Source organism: Monodelphis domestica, chromosome 5 (genome assembly GCF_027887165.1).
Source record: "Monodelphis domestica isolate mMonDom1 chromosome 5, mMonDom1.pri, whole genome shotgun sequence".
NCBI classification, from domain to species: domain Eukaryota; kingdom Metazoa; phylum Chordata; class Mammalia; order Didelphimorphia; family Didelphidae; genus Monodelphis; species Monodelphis domestica.
This window is the reverse complement of record NC_077231.1, coordinates 228,256,385-228,280,747: the sequence shown is the minus strand read 5'-3', so window position 1 is coordinate 228,280,747 and position 24,363 is coordinate 228,256,385. Positions and strand designations below refer to the sequence as shown.

Genomic DNA, 24,363 nt, shown 5'->3' with positions numbered 1-24,363 from the left:
GGAAGTGGAGGGAGAGGTGCTGAAAATTGTTGCAGGAAGCTTGGCCTCGTAACGTACAGAAAAGCCTATGTAAAACTTTTTAGGCAGGGAGGACTGGTCTGGGAAGACCCTCCACTAAATCTCTTAAATTGGTTTAGTACACTACTTCAGTTCCTCGCTGAACTCTTCTCTTCTCTTCTCTCTGCGACCCAGCCTGCACTTTGTGTCTTCTCAGCTCACGCCAAGTGGTGAATAATGGGAAATGTAGTTGGAGCCCAGCAATCTCTTCTGTTGGGCTCCCACTTGGAAACTCCATTTCCCAGCAGGCCTCGAAAAGGTAGTGGGGAGCACTTGAAAACGCTACCCGCCTATGCGCATATTCTGCTGGGATTTGCAGTTCCCCGGACCAATGTCAACTCACGTGCGAAGGTTATGGTGGACTACAATTCCCAGGAAACACTGCGCCCCCATTCTCCGATTGCGTCATCGCGACGGCGCTGAGGTCTCTGGGAACTGCAGTAGTTCGCGTGCAGGACCTTGGCCTTAGCCGGCCGCGCCAGGAAGACGACATTTCCCAGGTGGCCGCGGGGAAACGCGCCGGGAGCAGGCGGGTGTTGTGATTGGCTGGAGAGCCGGCCGCACGCGGAGTAGCCGAAGCTGTTCTGTTGCGACAGAGGCCGAGCGGCGAGGCCCGGTGAGCTGGGGGAGGGGGTGCCGGCCGGTGAGGGCGGGAGAGTCGAACCGGGCCTGAAGGGAAGGCAAGGGATGGAGGGAGAGGGGAGACCCCGGGGACGGACAGGAGGCCTGGGGGAAGAGGACTTCTGGTGAGGGACGGTTGGTGAGGGAAGAGAACCGGGCCGGGGTGGGGGGCAGGGTGGGGGGCGGGGAAAAGAGTGGAGAGGAGTTGGGGAAGAAGAGTTGGGGGAGGGGGGTAGATAATAGAGTTGAGGGTAGGGAACGAGAGTAGAGGGATGGGGGAAAGGGAGACTAGCAGGAGGGAGAGAGCGAGTTGGGGGAGGGGAAGAACGTGGAGGAGGGAGAGTAGGAAAGTGAGGGTATGGTAGAAAAGAGAATAGAGAATGGGAGAAGAGGGAAGAATGATAGTTGAGAGGAGGAGCAAGCGGAGAATGAGGGAGAAATGAGGGACTGGGAGTAGGGCGAGTGAGGAGAGTAGAGAGTGGATAGAGAGTGGGGGAATGGGAGGAAGAGATAGAGAAAGTGAAAAGTGAGAAGTGACTGAGAAGGGAGAGTAGAGGGAGAATCATGAGTGATGGAATGAAGAGGAGACCAGGGTGGACAGGAAAGAGGAGAGTTTGGAAGAAGTAGGAAAAGAAATAAACAGGAAGAGAGTAGAGGGGAAGGAGTAGTGTTGGGAAAATAAGGAATAGTAGAAGGGAAGAGAGTTGATACGGAGGGGCCAGAAGAAAGGAAGAGGAACAGGCAAGGTTAGATGAAGAGGAAAGGATAGAATGAGAGACATTTAAAAGGTAAAAAAGACAGGATCCAGGGGAGAGAAGTTTAGAGGAAACTTGTGAAAGGTAGGAAACTTTGAGGACCTCAAGGATGGAAGAGTAAGTAGGCAAATTGCAGAGGTATGGGAGGTAAACTAAAGAGTATATGTGTGTGAGGGTTTCTTTTAGGGGGCAAAGGTAGGCCATAGGAACATAGATTTAGAGCTGGAAGGGGCCTTCTAGGTTATCTAATCCAAAATCATTTTACAGACAAATTTGAGGCCTGGGAAGGTTTGGTGATTTGCCTAGCACTGCCAATTAAGTGGAAAACCTAAGTTGCTGACCTTAATTTACTCTGATTTAAAATTTAGCACTGGTCTGTGATCTGGCAGTTGGGGGTTCAGTGAAAGATGATGGTACCGGTGGGGTAAAGTTTGAGTAAAGTCTTAGTCAGGAAAACATCCCTGGCCACTATATAATGAGTAAAAAACAATAGTATAGGAATAGAAAAGACAGAAGATTAAAGAGAGCAAACCGAGAAAGGGCCTACTTCTTTGTGGTGTGTTCTTGAATATGTAGATATCTTTACCTTTTTCACTTTAGGTTAAGCTGAAAGAACTGTAACACCTGTGGCTCATCACCATGCCGTCTGATCTGGCCAAGAAGAAGGCAGCCAAGAAGAAGGAAGCTGCCAAAGCCAGGCAGCGGCCCAGAAAGGGGCATGAAGAAAATGGAGATGCTGGCTCCGAGCCACAGGTGGTAGAGGAGAAAAATGAGGAAGCCAATGGCAAAGAAACCTTAGGTAAGAGTGAAGTATCTTTTATGAGAGTTCTCTGATAGTTCAGAGTTGATGTGGGGTTCCCAGATCTAATGTTGTCAGAACTGTGACTTCTGTTAGAGCCTCATGATTTAAATCCAGAAAAGGGCAAGGAATGTGCCTTATACTGTGGGTGTTTGTTGGGGGGCTGTGACTTGAGCCAACAGACTGTTGGGTAACCAGTGCCAGAGTGTAGTGGTGTGCTCATTTTGGGGCCTAAGAACTTTTCTTTCTCACCATCTTATTTTCATAATTGATAATAATTCACTGTGCCCATATCATGGCCAAGGTGCTGGATTTTGTGTTCCATGAAACCCTCTAAGAGCTCTTAACCACATAGAAAAAGATATCTTATATTTGACCCCCTATAAAGAGACTCCTTTCTCTTTTTAATTTTGTTGAAAATGTTTATTGAGTATATGTTATTTACAAGCCACCAAACTGTAGTTTATGAGAAATATGATAGAATAAAGTTCTTTCAGCCTCCAAAGAAGTTTGGGGAGATGAAATACACAAGGAAAAGATTAACTATAGTAACATGTTAAGTTATTCATTATGATAAATAATTCATTATATTGGTATTGTTCAATTTGTTTAGTTATTTGAGACACTGTGGTATAACATAGGGCCTACCTCACAGGTGGAAAAAAATCTGAGTTCAGGTCCTACCTCTGACATATAATAGTTCTATGAATCTGGTTAAATCATTTAACCTCTTAATCAGTGGTTCAGGCTATCTGACTGTAATTTGCAGAATAATTGCTTTCCCACATCATAGAAAGTTTTTCCACTTCAGAAATTCCTTATACCAATGACATTATAATTCCTTCCAACCCCTTCCCCCCTTACTTTCAATTATTTATTACATGAATCTTGCAACCAAACTTGAATTTTTGTTGTCCCTCCTTATACTTTCTCAGTCTTCATTGCTTGATTCGCCTTTCATTTCCAATGATGAGTACTGTTCCTTCAAAATCAGCCTCTCTGGATACCTTTTCCTTTATGAATCCTTTTTCAACTACACCAGCCCACAGTAAGCTCTGTCCTCATTGAATTCCTATAAAATGATTATTGTCTCTACATATCATTTGATACTTAGCAACTGCTGTCTTGTATATCTTTTTATGTCATTTTTCTTCATTTAGATTGTAAGTTCCTTGAGGACAAGAATTAGCTAGGGAGTTTCTTCTTTTTGCCTTTGTTCTACTTCTACTTCTTGTGTCCTCTGTGCCCAAGAAAGTACTTCACACAATTACTTTTTAAGGAAGATGAAAATAATTGGTGCAGACAAAAAAACATCAGGGAGGGAGAAAAAGGGGGAGATTAGGAATTGCTCTATTTTTTTTGGACATTGGGAAAAACTGATAGGATACTCGGGCCATGTGATGAAATGTTGTTGAAAGGGAATAACTTTTACTCCTTAACTCCCAAACCAGTGCCCCAAGGAGGCACTTTGTTTTGTTTTATTACCACCAATCTAAAACTGGAAACCTGCCCTCCCTTCTTTAAGATGTTGGACAACTCTTTAATTGAGTAAAAACTATTCTGAGGTTTATAAAAGGGTAAAGGGGAGAGAAAACAAAAATTACAAAGCTCAAGATTGTCATTTTCAGGTTGGCATGTAAAGATGTTCTTATTCATTCTGTCTAGGCCTCTTGCATAGAAAAGGTTAGTTCTTCTTTTCCTGGTGAGTCTCAGCTCTCCAACTTTTAATTGGCATCTTAGCCTAACCTAGATTAATCTATTTGGCTCTAAGTAATTGCTCCCTTTTAGAGACTGGGAACTAGACTTCACTTTAGCTTTCCTGTTCAGTGTTCAAGATAGACTTCTTGTCTTTTCTTATATCAAAAGTGAAAGTTCCCACTAAATTTTGGCATCAGGGAGCTTCCATTGGACTTTAGCCTTGGCTATTTGATGCTCAGATGAGACTCACACTCTGGTTCTGATTAACATTTCATACTTGGCCTTCCACACACTTTTGGTATGATCTCAAGAAGATTAGTCAATTTCAATTGGCTCCTACTTTTCATAGAAGAGTGGCCCCTTCCTAGGATCCCACAGAAGAATTCTACAATATTCTAGTACTTGATGCTTTTAGTAATGATATAGACAGTTTTGATCCAAAATAAAGAACTAAGAGGTAGAAAGTTTTTCCTGACCAGATCAGAGGAGTAGATGGGTAAAGATGGAAGAAATGAGAGTGAATGGCTAAACAAAGTAAGAAATGTAATTTGAAACAAGGAAGATAAAACCCTCTCCTAAATAAAGTGGAACCATGATCTTGGGTTTATATGATCTTTAAAGCAATGGATACACATGGAATGAATTAGGGAATTTGAAAACTCTTTAACTTTCACTCTTAGACCAAACAAAGATTCATTCCCTAATTCCTAGCTTTCTCTAAGGAGGCAAATATTTTTTCATCATATCTAGTCTCTAAGAAAGTAAAATCTCTCTTTCACTCACCACTTAGCTTCATGTCACTGAAGGATACTTACATGTACTTAGTGCTTTAATATTTGGGAAGCATTTTTCTCACAACCTCATGATGTATATGTAGAACAAGGATAATTCCCACTTTATAGATGAGAAAAGTGAGCCTCTAAATGAAAGTTTAATGGCTTGCCCATGGTCACACAGCAACTAAATATCTGAGATGGAATTCTAAGGTTTCTTCCTTCTGAGTATCACTCTTTGGATTACTCTATAACAGTGGTTCTCAACCTTTCTAATGCCGTGACCCCGCAATACAGTTCCTCATGTTGCAGTGACCCCAAACCAAAAAATTTTGGTGGCTACTTCAAAACTGTAATTTTGCTACAGTTATGATTTGGAATGTAGATACCTAATATGCATTATGTATTCTCATTGCTACAAATTGAGAGGTTGAGAACCACTGCTCTAGAATATCTCACTAAGCTTCTTAATAACCCTCTTGGGACTTCCCATATTACTGGGTGTCAGGGTTATACCACTTCTTTCACAGCTCCTTTGGTTCACTTTTCAATCTGCTGCAGGCTGAATCTTCTCTCAAATCGATCGTGGTGTTTAGAATGATTCTGTGCTCCATATCACCAAGCTTGAGCCTTTCCAGTCTGGCCAGGCAGTCTTCCCAGGAATCAGAGAATGGAAAACCAAAAACCATGCAAGAGAGTAACCTTTGTCTGTCTTTTTTCTTTCTTGATTCTTAAGACTCACAGGCTTGTGATTTGTCCTGTGGGAAACAGCATGAATCAAAGTATAAGTAGGAACAAATGTGTTTCATTTGGGAGCCAGTGAGAACTTTGATTTGATTAGCACAGAGAGTGTATTTAGGAGTAGTGAGGGAAAAGATGAAAATCAGAGGGCTGGATAACGTGATTCAAATTCTCCCTTGAGGCAAGATGGTCTGACCCTGAACATCAGTATGACCTAGGGATCATGGGTTCGTGGCAGTGAATAAAAGGAAGAGAAAGAGTCACTAGAGAAGGAAAGAGACCCAGGGGTTGGGGAGCTGCTCTTAAGGGAGCTTTGATCATTTTCAGTCACACCTGTCTCTAGATAGACTTGCACAGGTCTAATCCATCTTCCTTCCCACTCCAACTTCCATTGGATACTTGCACCGGATGGCTTCTACTTTCCAAAGCACATAACTGGAAAGGTGGTCAGATTGGGGATTTTAAGAATGAACAGTTGGCCTACATCCATTCCTTTGTTTATCTCAGGAGCCTTTCAGACCTTTGTTATTGCAATGTCATTCCTAGATGATTGAAGACTTCTTTATTCCTGGCTCTGCCACTTGCTGGCCCATCCACAATGCCATTTCAATGGTTTAGATGTCACCAATTTAGTCTGATGCTGTCATCATTCTCTCTTCACATTAATTATCTTGATGCTAATAGTAGATGACATTTATGGAATACTTTAATATTTTTAAAGTGCTTTTAAAATAAATTTTTGCTTAAAAATTACAGCAACCTTGTGGGGATTCACACTAGATGATATTGTCCCAGTCTGATAGAGGAAGATGAGACCCAGCAAAGTGAATGACCTGATCGTGGTCCTGGAGCTAGAAATTGAGCTTAAATATCCCCTTAGAAATTCAGTGTTCTTTTCATGATGTGACAGATCCTTCATTGTAGATGACGTCCACATTTCCTCAAGATTTTCTCTATACTTTCATTGAACTCTTATTTTGTCCCACCCCCTTTAAGCCCCCTTCTTTCACCAGACCAGTTCTCTTATCCTCACTAGCTGTTCCTCTGTAGCCCCTACCCTTTCCTTTTCTAAACTTATTAGTCATCCTGTAGGATTCATCTTCACAAATTTATTTCATTGTTATACTTTCAAAGCACTTTTGCATCCATTCTTTTCTTTGATCCTGAAAAGAAACAGTGAAGGTAGGTGGGGCAGGCAATGATTAATTGCAATGGCAGTGTGGCTATGGGGTAGAATATTACCCCATATAGAAGTCAGGATTAGTGTCCAAGTCATCTTGTATAATCTGGTTATGTGACTTTGGGGGCAAGGCACTTTATCTTTCTGGACCCATTTCTTCATCTGCAACATAAAGAATTAGATGATCACTAAAATCCAATTCTTAATATTCTATAACCATAAAGAAATGCCCAGAGGTGAAATTAGGTCAGGTCACTTAGCTAGTTAGGAAAAAGACAACACTCATTCCTAGGCCTCTAGATTCCAAATCCAGTGTTCTTTCCACTATATTGTTGCATCTTCCTAACTTCTCTATCTTATCCCCATTTCATTTTATCCAAGCAAACTTCAAAGAGCTCCTCTCTCCCTCTCAGAGTAATGATTTTAAAACTAATATTGTTGAGCAAGCTGCTCAAACCTCAAGGACCATCTTTGGAGGTAGCTTTGGCCCAGATAACATAAGGGTGTAGTAACTATGATTCACAAGAATTGATTTACCATCTGGTGGTATAGGCCCACTGGTTGAACCTGGCTTTTTCTGGAAAAGTTAAATATAGTCCTTTCCTTCTTGGAAGGATAGTGATGACACCAGAAATGACAAACTCCTTTCATGCCTCGTTGGTGGGGATCATAGTGCCTTATGACTAGCCCCTTCTGGGCAGCTTGGCTTCCTAGAAACACAGCCTCTTAGATGATGAGGTGAGCTGTGTCCCTTTAGTATCTGCTGAAGAGCAGATAGTTTTTTGGACAAGTTCAATTCAACAGACATTAAGTGCATACTCTATACAAGGCTCTATGTGAAATGCTAAGGACACAAAACTAAAGTATATCGACCCTTCCCTCAAGGAGCTTACAGTCTAGCTGAGGGATTTGAACATATATAAAAATAATTATACACCTTATAATAAAATAAATGCATTGGAGAGGTTAGTTGGTGCAGTCAAGAAGGGTTCAGCCATCTCCATGGCAGACAGAAGCAAGGGAAGTTAAATATGTAGTGCAGATAGAATGTTTTCAAAAAACACTGTGCCCAGGTGCTAGGTCTGGTTGTCAGTTCTGATCTAGCAGACTTTTGAATTATCATTGTAAAGTTGCTGGACATAAGTTGAGTTCTAGTCTTTGGGAGCAATTGTGCCTGTTAATTGAACCTATCTCATACCCATTCCCTTGATGTCCTTAGAAGTGGATTTGCTGACCAAGGAGCTGGAGGATTTTGAGATGAAGAAAGCTGCTGCCCGAGCTGTCACTGGAGTCTTGGCCTCTCACCCCAACAGCACTGATGTCCACATTATTAACCTCTCACTCACTTTTCATGGCCAAGAGTTACTCAGTGACACAAAGCTGGAGCTGAACTCAGGGCGTCGCTATGGCCTCATTGGTCTGAATGGAATTGGTGAGGCATTGGAAGATGTCTGGTCAGTTGCTTAGTCAACCAACAGTGTATGTGCAGGGCATCTACTATGTTCCAAGCCACTGTGTCAGGCACTGTGAGGATCCATAGATTACTAAGACATTGCTCTTGCCTTCAAGGCCCTCAGTAACAGGCAGAGGAAAAGGCAACTGAACAATACAAGGCAGAGCATGATAAGTTTCAGAAGTATTGACAGTTTATAGATGAGAGGAGACAGAAAATAGTAGGCTGGGAAGATGGCCAAGGAAGTTTTATTTCAGAGAGGAGGGTGAGCTTCAAGATGGATAGAAGAGAGATAGGAGAATAAAAAGGTGCAGGCAGTGTTTGCAAACCCAAGTTAGGAACATCCCTTATGGTTGGGAAGAGGGATTTATATAAGGGAATTATGTGAGATAAGTTTAACTCCTCACCCTTTTCCTAAAATTTTCCTTCATCTTCAGGAAAATCCATGCTGCTGTCTGCTATTGGTAAGCGGGAAGTGCCTATTCCAGAGCATATTGATATCTACCATCTGACTAGAGAGATGCCCCCCAGTGACAAGACACCCCTGCAGTGTGTGATGGAGGTGGATACAGAGCGGGCTATGCTGGAGAGAGAGGCTGAGCGACTAGCCCATGAGGATGGTATGGACAGGGACTGGGGATTGGGTCCTTGGGTGGTGTAAGTGTTAAATTAAGGTTGGACTGAATATAAGAATGTGGTTGCTAAAATTAATATATCTATATCTCAAGTCAAATGACTTTTTAGCAGTATTTATAAAATAGAGAAAAGAGTGAAAATAGAGAGAAAGAGAGTAGAGAAGGTATATATTCTATCACACTAGATAATTACTTTGTCCTAGTTCAAGCCAGGTAGGGTTTGTTAACCTTCCACTGGAGGAGCAGGAGTCAGAGGGGCACTAGTGGTGAATAAAGCAAGAGTTTGAGCCAGGAGGCCTCCAAGACAGGGGGCCTCTCCAGAAACTAGTCCCTCCAGGAGCCAGGAAAGGAGTCAGCCTTTTTCACTCACCCATGTGGTAGTCCAAAGAGAAGATCTCCACCAGCCTTCAGATGCTCTGAAAGAACAATTCCAACTCCAAAAAACTTCTAGCAAAAACTCCCTCTCACAGGAAGTTGCAACTACTTTTTTTTTTTAGTCAATTTAGAACATTATTCCTTGGTTACCAGAATCATATTCTTTCCCTCCCTCCCCTCCCCACACCCCTCCCAGAGCCAATGTGCAATTCCACTGGGTTTTACATATGTCCTTGATCAGAACCTATTTCCATGTTGTTGGTGTTTGCACTAGGATGTTCATTTAGAGTCTACATCCCCAGCCATTTCCCCTTGACCCATGTATTCAAACTGTTGTTTTTCTTCGGTGTTTTTATTCCCACCGTTTTTCCTCTGAATGTGGATAGTGTCCTTTCTCGTAGATCCCTCCAGGTTGTTCAGGATCATTGCATTGTCATTAATGGAGAAGTCCATTACATTCCATTGTACCACAGTGTGTTTGTCTCTGTGTACAATGTTCTCCTGGTTCTACTCCTCTCATTCTGCATCATTTCCTGGGGGTTGTTCCAGTTCCCATGGAATTTCTCCACTTTATTATTCCTTTGAGTACAATAGTATTCCATCACCAACATATACCACAATTTGTTCAGCCATTCCCCAATTGAAGGGCATCCCCTCATTTTCCAATTTTTTGCCACCACAAAGAGTGCAGCTATGAATATTCTTGTACAAGTGTTTTTCCTTATTATCTCTTTGGGGTACAAACCCGGCAGTGCTATGGATTGGATCAAAGGGCAGACAGTCTTTTATCGCCCTTTGGGCATAGTTCCAAATTGCCCTCCAGAATGGTTGGATCAGTTCACAACTCCACCAGCAATGCATTAGTGTCCCCACTTTGCCACATGCCCTCCAGCATTCATTACTTTCCATAGCTGTCAATGTTAGCCAATCTGCTAGGTGTGAGGTGATACCTCAGAGTTGTTTTGATTGCAACTACTTTTAAAGACTCTTCTTTGTGTCACTTCCTGTGCCTTCCTCCACTTTACATGGACCAACCGTAGTTTATAAATTTTCTTAGGACTGCCCAAGGGACAGTCAGTCATTTCTGAGTTGTCACCCACTTTATTTAGCATGTGGGTTGTGGACCTCCCCCAATTAGGCATTAAGTAGGTTGTATAGACTTCTCGTAATTTAAAAGTAGGTGAGGGGAGAGTTAATCCCTTCTTCACAGTGGGTAAGATTCAACTTAAGTGAATAAAGGTGGCTGGTGAGATTCAACCTTAGGCACCAGATCTAAGGAGTTTTTTTGTCTTTTACCCTTTCTCTTGGTTGCAGCGGAATGTGAGAAGTTGATGGAGTTATATGAACGATTAGAGGAGTTGGATGCTGACAAGGCAGAGATGAGGGCCTCAAGAATTCTACATGGTTTGGGCTTCACACCTGCCATGCAACAAAAGAAACTCAAGGACTTCAGTGGTGGCTGGAGAATGAGGGTTGCCCTTGCCAGGTAGGTATCCCCTCCCCCCAGGCCAGTGTAATTTCCTTGAGGCAAATATAGGGTAGGACCCAAACTACTCTTTGGAACCATTTGTCATAGAACAGTGGTCAACAGTGATGCATGCCAAATGAATGATGATTTTAATTATAGGTATGGGGGTTATAGAGGGTGAGTTATGTAGGTAACAGGTCTAAACAGGACAGAATTTTTAAGAAGACTCCTTTTTGTCCTTCCTTGGCAATATCTTCCAATCCTTATTTCTCCTTTCTATCTAGTGCCTGACTCCTAATAATCTGTGTTAAGGAATTAACTAAGGCGTTTAACTAACAACTTAAGGTGCTGATCCTCTCCTTTCATTCTGCCCTCTTAAGACTTAGACTGGTAGATACTTTAAATTAGAGTCTCCAGATACTCCCCAAGTTATCTTCCTTTTCTACTTCCTGGGGCTCTTTGTCTCATTTCCTCCTTCAAGAGAATGAATGTTTATGTAAAACCCAGTGGAATTGTGCGTTGGCTATGGAAGGAGGGGGTGGGAGAAGGGGAGGGAAGGATCATGAATCATGTAACCATGGAAAAATATTCTAAATTAAATAAACTTAATTAAAAAAGAGAGAGAATGAATGTTTAAAGAACTTGTTTTTAACTGCTTGATCACATGGGTCAGTGAGAATATCATTGGGGTTATAAACCCCAAATGATCACCCTAGTGCAAATATCAATAATATGGAAATGGGTCCTGACCAATGACACATGTAAAACCCAGTGGAATTGTGTGTCAGCTATGGGAGGAGGTTGGTGGGGGGAGGAGAGGGAAAGAACATGATTTTTGTAATCCTGGAAAAATACTTAATTAAATTAATCAATTAAACAAAATAAAAAAAACATTTTAAAAAAAACTTGTTTTTGAAAGGCTACTTAACAACTCCTCTTAGAACACTGGGGCAGGGGAAACAGGACTCTAAAATCCATCTCTCTGCCTCCAGCAGAACTATTGGGTCTCTCCTCGTAAATGGAATAACTTACTACTCCAGGAAGCAATATGTTTTATGTTTTCCCTTGTTTCTGCCTTTGACTGTCATAGCAGCTAACTGAGCTGCTTTTGGCTGGTATCATTTCCTGTGTCCCTTGTGTGAGTGGAGACTTTTAAAGAAACAGCATCTTTATTAGGTCTCCTGTAGCTTCTTTTTGTTTTCAAGAATAATATTCTCTTTGCTCAAAAGTCTTAGTTTCCAACCCTATAATTATTTCTATCATTCTCTTTCACATCTCTTAAGTTCTACCCTTCTCTCTCAAGTTGTGGAGCCATAGACTGCCTCTGGGATTCCTCAGGGCCTAACCCAATGCTTGCATGCCAGGACAAACTTTAATAAATATCTCTTTTGTTCTTTTTCTTCCCACCAGAGCTCTCTTTATCCGGCCCTTCATGCTGCTATTAGATGAGCCCACCAACCACCTGGATCTGGATGCCTGTGTTTGGTTAGAAGAAGAGCTGAAGACGTAAGAGTGTGTGTGTGTGTGTGCATGTATGGGTGGGTGGGATGGATGAGGACTGACTAGGGCAGGAATTCTTAACTTTTTTTTTTGTGCCATGGACCCCTTTAGCAGCTTGGTAAAGCTTATGGATCCCTTTGCAGAATAAGGATTTTAAATCCATAAAATAAAATATATAGGATCAATTATATTAAGATTTAGTAAAAATATAAGAAAAATAAGTTCATAAAACCCAGATTAAGAATTCATGGACTTAGGGACAAGATCAGAAGCAACTCTATAGCAGATTTAAGAGCAAGACCCCCTCAAGAGCATCTAGATCAGATCCTCTATTCAATTTTGGAAGCCTAATAAAGAGAATAAGGAAGAACACTGATGAAGCCAAAAGGAATCCCTGATTTACATAAATAGACTATATTTGGCAATGGCTTTGGTCTGGGGGTGGGGTTCCCAGTGTGTCAAAACCTATTATATGTTCTTTCATCCCAGGCCAGGCAGCTATCTTTACATAGCCCCTGCCACATTTTTTATGTTTGTATTGCATATATATTCAGCCCAACTGACTTCCTTTCGCTTCCATGGTTATTGCCACCTCCACCTGATTTTTTTTTAATGATTAAGGAAAATGAGAGAACTTAGCCTCTTTCATGAGTTGTTTGACTTTTCAGCTTCAAGCGAATTCTGGTCCTCGTCTCCCATTCCCAAGACTTCCTGAATGGTGTTTGTACTAATATCATCCACATGCATAATCGGAAGCTCAAGTATTACACAGTGAGTGGGCTCCTGCAGCCTGATTGGGGTGACTTCTTTGGGTTCACGAATGTTATAGAGATTTTTTTGTCTTTATTGATATCTTTTATTTTTACATTATCATCATTTTCTAATATGCTTCTTTTTTTCCCTTAATAACCTATCCTTATAATAGATAGAGCCTTCTGTTCAAGATGTAATTTTTTAAAACTCCCAAAATTTTTCCCTCTTTCCTTACCAGAAAGTACAGGGCTAGATGTCTGCCACTAAATCTTCATCAGAATAAAAGAGCAGAGATAACCTCAGTAGCCCATTTTTAAAGGCTGCTTACTATTGTTAGTTATGTTATTCCCCCGGCTAAGATGGTAGGAAGAACTTTGGCTCTTGGGTGATTGCTGAGTTCTCCACTGCCCACACAGTAGTTTCCATATTCTGTATATGTCTTCTCAGCAACCTCTCCTAAGTCTGTGGATTCCCAAATTTGAAACTTTAACTTTGAACATATCCCCATTTTTCTGTTATTCCATCATTTTTTTTTAGTTGTGTCCAAATCTTTGTGACTCCCTTTTGGAGTTTTCTTGGCAAAGACATAGGACTGGTTTGCATTTCCTTCTCTAGCTCATTTTACAGATGCATAGCTCTTCAGTGTCTGAGGCCAGATTTGAACTCATGAAGATGAGTCTTCCTGACTAGGCCTGTCACTATGCAGCTGCCCCCTCTTTACCTGCTGTATAAAGTTGCCCAGCTCAAAGCAGAGTAGTCCTTCCTCTAACCCCTGACCTACCTGCCTGCTTCATCCAACTCATTCATGCAGGGAAATTATGACCAGTATGTGAAGACTCGACTGGAACTGGAAGAGAATCAAATGAAGCGTTTCCACTGGGAACAGGATCAGATCGCTCATATGAAGGTATGAAGGCTGTAGACAATGGGAAAACTACCTTTAGAAGCTGAAGTGTGGGGGAGGGATGAGAAACCATGTTCTTTTACCTCAACTACCCTGGTCTTTTTCAGAACTACATTGCTCGATTTGGTCATGGCAGTGCCAAGCTGGCCCGTCAGGCCCAGAGCAAGGAGAAAACACTGCAGAAGATGATGGCCTCAGGGCTGACTGAGAGGGTCGTTAGTGATAAGGTAGAGACCACATGGGCTAAGGGTTTGGGGCCATGTATTGGTGGTGGGGAGCAGGTGGGAAGGAGGCCTAGACTCTAATAAATGTTCTATGCTTCTACTCTTCAGACACTTTCATTTTATTTCCCGCCGTGTGGGAAGATTCCTCCACCTGTTATCATGGTGCAGAATGTGAGCTTCAAGTATACAGATGATGGGGTAAGTTCAGATTGGGGTGGGTCAAGGGGCCACACAGTGAAGAGAAGGAGGAATGGTGTCAGGAATGAGTAGAGCTATCACCACACAAAACACCTTAGAGCGTAGGGGAATTCATGATCTGACAGCTAGGGAAGAGCTGGGAATGGTATGGTGGTCCTCTTCCCTCTCTTGGGGGTTGAGGTTAAAGAGGAGCTTGTCACAGTAAGACAGAGCACTGACATATCCATATTTCCTCCACCTATACCACAGCCCTGCATCTATAACAACCTGGAATTTGGAATTGACCTGGATACACGTGTGGCTCTAGTGGGGCCCAATGGAGCTGGAAAATCAACCTTGTTGAAGCTGCTAACAGGAGAGGTAGGACTATCCCTCTCCTGGATCATGAGGGTCAGACCGGATATGTGTATCCAGTTGGGAGAAGGAGGAAAGTCTTTGCTTTGGACACTTTCTTCATGATTGGTCCGAGGACTGGAGATTGAGTACTCTTTTAGGCCAGTCCTCAATAATAATTCTTAGTGACTCACTGTAATTTTTTTCCTTGCTTTGTCTATGATTGTCCTTTCTTTCACCTGAACTCCTCTCCATCAAGAGCAGTATTTCTTTTGGGATTCATGTTGACCTTGGATGAGAAAAAAAATTACATCTTTTGTAGCCCTGCCTATTTTATTTAATATATTCAAAACATTCTGAGAAAGGGGACCAGAGGCTTCATAGGTTTCCAAAGAGACCTTTGATAGGTTAAGAACCCCTGAAGTAGAGACTGGACATCTTCCCCCAAATGGCTGGAGGATGGAGGACTACTTGACGTTCTTTAGCCAAGAGTTAGAGGTTGGGGAGAAGAAAGGGATGAGGTTCGCATAGGTTTGTATTTCTTACCTGTGTAGGTTTTCAGAAGATAGCTCAATTTTGTTCTCTTGAACAGTGGACATGAAGTTTTCATTGTCTTTGTTTGTATGCCTGATCTCTACTCCATCTGTGCCTGTGTGTATTTGGAGGTGTAGTTAGTTTATGATCTCCATAAATACATTTATGGTAACAAAGATAGAAACAAGTTGATGGTGCTACATTCTGTTTAGCTCTGTAGATGAAGCATCTCACTAAAGGGGGTAGAGGAAAATGATGGGTTGGGGTCTGTCCCTTAGGGGGAAAAATTTTGTATGTTCCTCAGTTGTGTTATTCTTTCAGCTGCTGCCCACAGATGGGATGATTCGAAAACACTCTCATGTCAAAATTGGCCGATATCATCAGGTACAAGGGGAAGGGATAAGCATTTTTATGATGCCTTCTGAGTCATTAACAAAGATTATCTCATTTAATCCTCACAACCCTTTGATGTAAGTGATATTAAATGCTTTTTTACAGTTGAGGAAAAGGATATAGGCAGAAGTTAAATGACTTGTCAAGGGTCACATAGCTACTCACTGTTTAAGTCTAGATTTAAACTCAGGACTTGATGATTCTAACTCCCAGTGCTCCATCCGTTGTGCTACCAGCTATCTAAGATACAAGGGTTATGTGTGTTCAGGGACCTCTGTCCAACTATGCCCGACTTTCCTGCCACCCCAGTAAGAGATGTACAGCTTTTCTAGTCTGTTCTTTTGTTACCCTATGCCATAAAGACAGAAGCAGACAGCATTGAGTTTACCATCTTTTAAGCAGGGGGACCTTAGAGGTGAGAGGCCCTCAAGGGCCAGGACTGCATGGTTGCCACTTTGAGGATCCTACTCAGAAAGGGGTAACTAACCCTTGACTTATTGCTATTCTCCTCATTTAGCATTTACAAGAGCAACTGGACTTGGATCTGTCCCCCTTAGAATATATGCTGAAGTGCTACCCAGAGATCAAGGAGAAGGAGGAGATGAGGAAGATCATTGGTCGATATGGCCTAACTGGAAAGCAACAGGTGAGCAAGAATGGCACTCCAGGGAGCTGGGAGAATCCCGAACCATAATATTATGGACATCCTATCTTGAACTTTAGAGTTTTGCCTGCTCCTCAGACTTCGAGGGCCAAGTAGCAGGGAAGAGACATCGTAACTTCCAGATGGTTCATCTTGTTTTGGAATCTTGCACATTTTCTCCTGGTTTAGAGTTCTATAATGGGGAGGACTGGGAAGTTTGATTTTTCTGATGGTCCCCTCCCGTGTTCTGAGGTCCTCACCTCTCATGGGGTAGGGATCTGTTGGAAGAAGAGAGTGGCAAGAGACTCAGATATTCATAATAATTTCCTAAAACACAGCGGAGACTGGAGAGCAAGCCCAGGAGCAAACCTTGGGTCTCATCCTGACTAGAAGCATTTTTAACTACGAGTTAGGAATCCTGTGTGCTGGTTTTGACTAACATCGGGGCTTGTTGCTGCTGGGTGTGCAGAGTGTCTCCCCAAAGTCTATATAGATCAAAGGGTTGTGATTCCCACACAGGTGAGCCCCATCAGGAATCTTTCAGATGGGCAGAAGTGCCGAGTGTGCCTGGCGTGGCTGGCTTGGCAGAACCCTCACATGCTTTTCCTGGATGAACCTACCAACCACTTGGACATTGAGACAATAGATGCTTTGGCGGATGCCATCAACGAATTTGAGGGTGGCATGATGCTAGTCAGTCACGACTTCCGGCTCATCCAACAGGTGGGTGCTCTTGAACCCTAGGAAAAGATGGGATGAGTATTTGGGAGGAGGAGAGCAAATTCAGATAGTGGAGGAAAAGGACCCCCTGGATAGGAGAGTTCTGGCAGCTCTGGAGTCATCCCTAAAGGAACTTCAGCAGAAATTCTGCCTTGGGGAAGGGGTGGGGGTGAGAATCTAGGATTCCTGGTGGGACTAGTTTTACAAGAAGGAACCAGTATCATCTGGGAGACTTTTGATCTACCGTGGTAGGAGAGGGGAGCTTGGACAGGGATGGTCCCTGGGCAGCAGTTACTGACCGAGGGGCCTGGGACCAGAGAGGATACAGTAGCCTGGGAGGGCTCTTTCTCTCCATGAAGAAACCAAGGCCAGATGGGGAAGCTAATGCAGCCAATGGGTGGGGGTGGGGGTGCAGGACCCAAGGCTCCTGATCCGTGCTTTGCACAGAGTAGGGAAGGCAGGGCGGGCTCAGGGCTGTGTGACTGGCCATCCGTCAGGATTGCATGGACAGAGACTGAGGGCTCCTGTCCTTCCAGGTGGCTCAGGAGATCTGGGTCTGTGAGAAGCAGACAATCACCAAGTGGTCTGGTGACATCCTAGCCTACAAGGAGCACCTGAAGTCCAAGCTGGTGGATGAGGAGCCCCAGCTCACCAAGAGGACCCACAACGTGTGAGCTAGCCAGCACAGGTTTGGGTCAGGACCTCGGTCTGGGGACTCGACCAGCCGCCCAGGACTGGACCCCGGGCCATGCTCTTGCATCACGGCAATACTCCTCACCCCTTGCCATCTTCCCTCCCCACCTCCCTTTCATTCCCTGTTCCTGCCTTAGCACTCTGACCTCTGCAGACATCGCCTGTCTGTTTCCTGCCCTCCCTCTGCTTACCTTTATCCATGTCTGGACCACAGTTGGCTGCCCTCCCCACCCCCACATCGTTTACCTTCTGCACACCTGGATGTTGATGCAGTCAGGGCCACTTGGGGGCAGCTCTGGGGCCCAGGCCTTAGAGTTTGGGCTCCAGTGAAGGGAGCCTGGGTTCGAGGAGGTGTGAGGAAGGTTCCAACCCCTCCTCCCCTTCTCTTCTCCCCTTCTGCTTCTGATTCAGAGCTAGGGGCTGGGGCCCTGGTCCTGGTCCTGGTTGGTTTTTAAAGAATTATTTAACAGTGTAACTACCAGATCTGCCTGACACCCCTACAAAGTGTCCAATAAAGAAAAAGGAAAAAAAAAAGCCACAGCCATAGTTTGCTTCCTTGGCCTGGGTAGTGTTCCCTTCTCTAGCCCAGCTCCCACCCCTGCCCCCCATGACCCTTCCCTCCAGAAACTGTAGGAACCCTGCCCTGAGTAGGATCTGATCTTGGGCGGAGTACACTGGGGAGGGCTAAGCCCGGAAGCAGTGTGGATGAGAGGGCTGAGTGTTTGTGAAGAGATTCCCTGCACCTGGGTGTCTGTCCTGCATCAGAGTGGCTCTTCCTTTTTGATTCTTTCGAATGACCTGATTTCTGTCAGACAACCCCAGGCCTATACAAAGACTTGTTTGTTCTCTGTTTTTATTTCCATCATTTATGCCATCTGACCCACTGGTAGCTGTTCTCTTCAATACTTAAAAAGCGACTGTGAACCAGCATCCCCACTATCTCCCTCATCTTCCTTCCACCTCCCCCAGCCTTCAGAAATTCTCATCTGTGTTAGAAAGGAGGCAAATAGCTCCTGGCTGGATCCCATTATCTATCCACTGGGCTGAACCTAAGCCTTGTGGGAAGTACATGCAAAAGAAATGGAATCCCAAGCCCTGCCCTCAAATGCTCTGTCTTTGTTGGAGAAATGGTTTTCCAGCCTCTGGAGTATAGGAGCCAGTACCAGGTGGAGCACTGAAGCATTCCAAAAAGGAAAAGAGATGGTTTGAGTTGAGCCAGAGGAGTTTCAAGAAGTTAGAATTTCAGCTGGACCTTTAGGGGTGCATAGGATTTGGAGAGATAAAGAGCTGGATATTTCTAGTGGAGGAGAAATAAGGACATGTGGAAGCAGTTAGGCACTGAAGGTGGTTTTTAATGAGGATTGATGAGATGGACAGCAGTGACTGAAAGGCCTCCCTCCATGCAGGCTTGAATGACCATCTCCTCTGCTTCTTGGTAGTCATCTGGAAGAAGAGACCTTTCTCTGAGACTTAAGAAACATCCCCTCAAAATTGACTATTGAGTGCCAAGGGTCGGGATTGGGAGTTAGAGGGAACCTTAGGTGTCATCAAGTTCAGCCCTCGGTTTATAGAAAATAGGCCCAGGTCCCAAGATCACATCACTGATAAGGGCTTGGGTTTGAACCTAGGCTTCCTTCCTTCCTAGCCAGTGCTATCACTCCACAAGGCTTCCTGATACTCTCAAGATCTTAGCTTCTACAGCAGTGGCCAACTGTGTGATTTGAAGTGTGTAGAGCTTTCCTAAAAAATATTTTTAGTGATTCTTGAAATTTCATTATTTGCAATTGAATCTCTTGGGATAAGTATTGCCCTCTTCCTGTCAAATCCTTGCACATTAAGTCCCTAATCCATTGGAGTAAATGATAAATTTCTAAACCTTGTAATTGGATCTTCCACCTTCAAGAAATTGACACTTTTTAAGACTAAACAAAAATAATGCTCATCCCCTGGGGCCAAGGCAAAATGGCCAAATCAGTTTTTGTCTTTTCTTTTCCCCATTTTTCATTTTGTCTTCCATTCCTTGTCTCCCTTCCTTCTCAAGGCTCCATCCTGTAAGGTTTCAGGTCTCCATGCTTCCTACAGATTCTAAAACTAAGGAAAAGGTCATGCATCCATGCCAAGGTTTCATAGTTAAAAAGGGACCACTTCACTGGGCTGCCTCTTGAAAGAGAATGGGTGTGAGTATTCTAAAACAGAGGATATATGCACTGTGGGTGGTGGGGAGAGCAGGCCCAGCGCATCCTTACCTCCCACTTCTATACCAGTTTAAGCCCCCTAGCCATCTCTCTGGTCCTTCCCCAACTGCTCCAGATTGGAAGAGGGAATTCTTTCTGACCCAGAAGCCTTTATTAGCATTCTACGCTATTGAGCACTCAGCTGTTCTCCAGTTGTTCCAGGTGCCTTAGTTTTGACTCCTAGGCAGAGTGTAAACTTGAAAACAAATAGCTTCCGCTTCTTTATCCCTGAGTAGCACAGTGCTTAGCACATAGTAGGTGTTCAATAAATATTTGAAGTACCATTGATGACATTTGCAGGTTTATGGACTTGAGGCATTGATGCATTCACTGGTAAGGGCCCTTTGTGAAATGGGGGGAAATGCCTGGCAAGCAGACCAGAGGAGGAGATTGTTGTACACCCTAATACACACCTCTCCCCTTCCCCCCCAGAAAGATTTAGAACTTGCATCTCCTGGCTGTACAAAGACAGGTAGTATAATATACTTTTGGGAAAATTACGAATTAGTCCAACCATTCTGGAAAGCAATATGGAATTCTGGGAAAATGACAAGTATTATCCCAGTGTTGGGCATATACCCCATGGAAATAATATATACACCGAAATAATAGCACTTTTTGTGGTAATAAAGAGCTGAGAATAAAGTAGATAACTGTTAATTGGGAATGACTAAATAGTGATACACTAAAGGAATCTCGTAATAAAAAACGAAGAGTTCAGAGAAGCATAGGAAGACATGAAATGCTGTAGGTTGAAGGAATCAGAACCAGGATGATAAGTACCATAGCTACAACAATGTAAATGAAAAAATGAAGTTCAACTTCTGTGTAATTGTAATGACAGAGTTGGGCACTATGAGAGAGATGGGGAAAGAGATTCTCTTTCGCAGAGGTGGGAGGCTCAAAGGTGGAGTGCTCAACCCATCAAGATTTGGTTGATGTGTTGGTTGGTTTTGCTGTATTTCTATTTTATTTTGTTACAAGGACGACTAGTGGGGTAGGGGAAGAGGGAAGGCTATTTTCCAAAATGAAGGTGATGTATTTAAAAAAAAAAGGAGATAGCAATAAAAATAAAATGTTTAAAAGGAAAAAATTGTTCCTCCTGTATGTTACCATTCTCTGGATGCTTTGTGTCATCACAAAATAAGTACAGAATAATAGTAAACAGAACACTTAAGGTTTATAAAGCACTTTACACATTTGAGACTAGAAACAACTGTATCAAGTAAGTACTCTCTAGATCTTAGCCTTGTTTTTACAGAGGAAATTAGTTGCACTCTAACATTAAGTGATGCTCATAGTCACACAAGTTTGGCTCAGTGAGATTCAAACCTCTATCTTGGGATTCTGAGTCCAACATTTCCCCTCCTTGTATGTTGGTGTAAGAAGTAAGGGTTTTTATTAAAAAGGTTGGACTGGATTATATTTTTTAAAATAGGGTCTCTAGGAATTTATATTAATTCCAAAGAAATTTATTTACAAAATATAGAGAGTGAAGTAAGAAAATCAGAGAGAGGATAGGGTAAGATATCTAGCCTAAGCACCAACTATTTTCTCCCAGCCCCTGGCTCAACCTGGGCAGGGAGAGTTAGTCCTTGGGCCTCGCAAAGCCAAGGACCTGGGTAAGTCTCCTGAGGCTAGTCTCTTCAGAAAATCCAATTTGAAAGAAGTCAGCCTTTCACTCACCACATCTTGGGTCCCAGTGGGCAGATTTCTTCACCGGCCTCCACTCCAAAGAAAGAACTGCCAGTAGAACTCCCAAGTGAAAAAACTCAGGAATTTATAACTCCCTTTTAAAGACACTTTATTTTGCATCACTTCCTGTGCCTTCCCCTAATTTTTACGTGGACAAATAATGCCTTGATTAGGACTGCCCAGGAGGCAGTCAGTCGATTCTGATTTGTCACCCGCTATTGCATATGTGGGTCACAGACCTCCCACTTAATCATTAAGTGGGATGTTTACACTTTTGTTGATTAGATCTAAAAATGGGCAGGGGTTACAATTAATCTTCACAATCAGGGGAGAGTTAAATTTAATCTTCACACTGGGGAACGGAATCATGGCCTTAACCACATATGCATTTAGAGGAGTCCTCCTCAGTCCAACCTCTGTACCCTGTGTATGGTCCCCACCCCTGGCTCTGGTGTCCTGGAGGGAGGGAGGGAGGCAGATGGCTTCATCTGTCTCCAGGTGAAAGTCTTCAGGACTGCATTGAGACACACTCCTCCCTCAATCTCCTGCTCCCAGGTGTTCTCCCTTTCAAACATACATCCCTGGGCCAGGTGAGCCACTTCCACATAAGTGGCTTCCCCAGAGAGCTAGGGGAGACGTTTCCTCTGGGGTGAGTGCCGAGAATGGACAGCAACAGCAGCTACTGCTGGCGGGAGCCTCGGGGTACAAAAAGGCCAAGTGGAGGAGCTACAAGGAGACCTACGTGGTATGTATCTGCAAGGTACTGAAACAGGTGAGACATTTGTAGGAGGCACAAAGGAATAAAGCCTAGAGCAGACTTGGAGAGAGAGAGGAAGAGATGAAGGGAAGGAACACCTGAGGCTCTTCCTTCTAGGTCGTGATCTGACTCTCCCTTTAGTAAAGAGGCTAGGCCTGGTGATGGCTAAGGCTCCTAAGCCTAACAGGGATGGAGGCCTGGGAAAGCTGTGGGGCATCAGCCCAGGGGGGAGGCAGTGAACTGGAGCCTCCTGTTTGGCTTCTAAAGCCCTCCACCTTCCAGCTCCTATCTTTGGCCTCCTTCACCATCACTCCTCTTCCTGCACTCCAGCCCATGCTTGCCATCTCTGTGGTCCTCTCCATGGTCTTCCATCACTCGCTCCTTCCCTAAACCAATTTGTATTCTCTAGATTCACATGTGAACATCAACTCTTGGAAATGAGGGATTGTTCAACGATTTGTGTCTATATCCCTGGTCAGGATGATAGTAAGACGGTAAACCAATGCCTATTGATTGGCTTCCATCAAAGGACAACTCAGAGATGCAGCTTCTGTGCCCTGCAATGGGAAATGGCCTTACAGGCTTGATCTGACTGGAAGCCTGGCCTGTGGTGCCAGGCAAGTGGAAGAGCCAGGATCTGCCAGAAAGGCCATCTCAGCAGCCCCTTGTCCTTTGCACCCTTCACCCCTCAAGATGCAGGAAGTCCTGTGGGGCTGAGGCAGGGGATTTCTTGTCTCTCCATTGCCTGGGTGACTCATTGAGCCCTTGCAGTGTACTGGCTGCTCTTCTGCCTTGTTCAAGCCCCCAGTGTCCAGTGCTAGAACCTCCTCCAAGGCTGTCTCTGCCCTACTTCTTCACCCTCTTTCCCAAGACAGTAGGGGAATACAGATCTGGGCGTCTCCTTTTCTCTCATGTTCCATTCTGCCCCCTCCCCCAACCTGTGACTAAACTGCCTTTTCCCCAACCTGCCCCGGATTCCCACCTCTGCTCTGGGTGAGTTATCCAAAGTAGATGAGAGGAAATCAAGCCATTCTCCAATTGATAAATGGGCAAGGGACATGAACAGGCAGTTTTCAGTCAAAGAAATCAAAACTATTAATAAGCACATGAAAAAGTGTTCTAAATCTCTTATAATCAGAGAGATGCAAATCAAAACAGCTCTGAGGTATCACCTCACACCTAGCAGAGTGGCTAACATGACAGCAAAGGAAAGTAATGAATGCTGGAGGGGATGTGGCAAATTTGGGACATTAATGCATTGCTGATGGAGTTGTGAATTGATCCAACCATTCTGGAGGGCAATTTAGAACTATGCCCAAAGGGGGATAAAAGACTGTCTGCCCTATGATCCAGCCATAGCACTGCTGGGTTTGTACCCCAAAGAGATAATAAGGAAAAAGACCTGTACAAGAATATTCATAGCTGTGCTCTTTGTGGTGGCCAAAAATTGGAAAATGAGGGGATGCCCATCAATTTGGGAATGGCTGAACATATTGTGGTATATGTTGGTGATGGAATACTATTGTGCTCAAAGGAACGATAAAGTGGAGGAATTCCATGGAGACTGGAAAGACCTCTAGGAACTGATGCAGAGTGAGAGGAGCAGAACCAGGAAAACATTGTACACAGAGACTGACACATTGTGGTACAAGAGAACGTAATGGACTTCTCCATTAGTGTCAAAACAACGTCCCTGAACATTATGCAGGGATCCAGGAGAAAAAAACACTATCCACAAGCAAAGGATAAATGGTGGGAGTAAAAACACTGAGGAAAAGCAACTGCTTGACTACAGGAGTGGAAGGGACAGGAATGAGGAGAGACTCTAAATGAACACCCTAATACAAATACCAACAACATGGAAATGTGATTGAAGCAAGGACACATGTGACACCCAGTGGAATCGTGTGTTGTCTAGGGGAGGGGCAGTGGGAGGGGGGGAGGATAAGAAAAGGATCTTTGTTTCCAAGGAATATTGCTTGAAAATAACCAAATAGCGATAGTCTCTCGGTGTGCAGTTTCATCTACGGTGTACCCTCATGTGGCTTTAGAGTCCAAAGGCTGAGGCGCAGAGTTTGTGGCACATGGGGCCTGGGACGCAAGTTGTTACAGGAGGTGCGGTTATGGCCTGGTGTCGGCGTTCACGCGCAGCGGCGAGACGTCGACGTTGCTCATCTTCAAAGGTGGCGGCGGCATGGTTAATGTGGGTTCGTCAGCTGCTTCTGTC

The 24,363-nt window shown here is 43.8% G+C and overlaps 1 protein-coding gene across 2 annotated transcripts; it reads left to right on the top strand.

Annotated features, from left to right (window-relative positions):
* The first annotated feature begins 460 nt into the window (after nucleotides 1-460).
* Nucleotides 461-17,984, top strand: ABCF2 (ATP binding cassette subfamily F member 2). 2 transcript variants are annotated; one of them, XM_056799917.1, is made up of 15 exons: nucleotides 461-673; nucleotides 2,034-2,232; nucleotides 7,844-8,056; nucleotides 8,515-8,697; nucleotides 10,402-10,573; nucleotides 11,966-12,061; nucleotides 12,724-12,826; nucleotides 13,620-13,715; nucleotides 13,820-13,939; nucleotides 14,045-14,134; nucleotides 14,384-14,494; nucleotides 15,323-15,385; nucleotides 15,912-16,040; nucleotides 16,557-16,760; nucleotides 17,294-17,984. In XM_056799917.1, the coding sequence occupies exons 2-15, from the start codon at nucleotides 2,073-2,075 to the stop codon at nucleotides 17,429-17,431; spliced, it is 1,878 nt and encodes a 625-aa protein (XP_056655895.1). In that variant the 5' UTR covers nucleotides 461-673; nucleotides 2,034-2,072; the 3' UTR covers nucleotides 17,432-17,984. The 2 variants fall into 2 exon arrangements, with proteins under 2 accessions (XP_056655895.1, XP_056655896.1); XM_056799918.1 differs by having other exon boundaries at nucleotides 650-803.
* The last annotated feature ends 6,379 nt before the right edge of the window (nucleotides 17,985-24,363 follow it).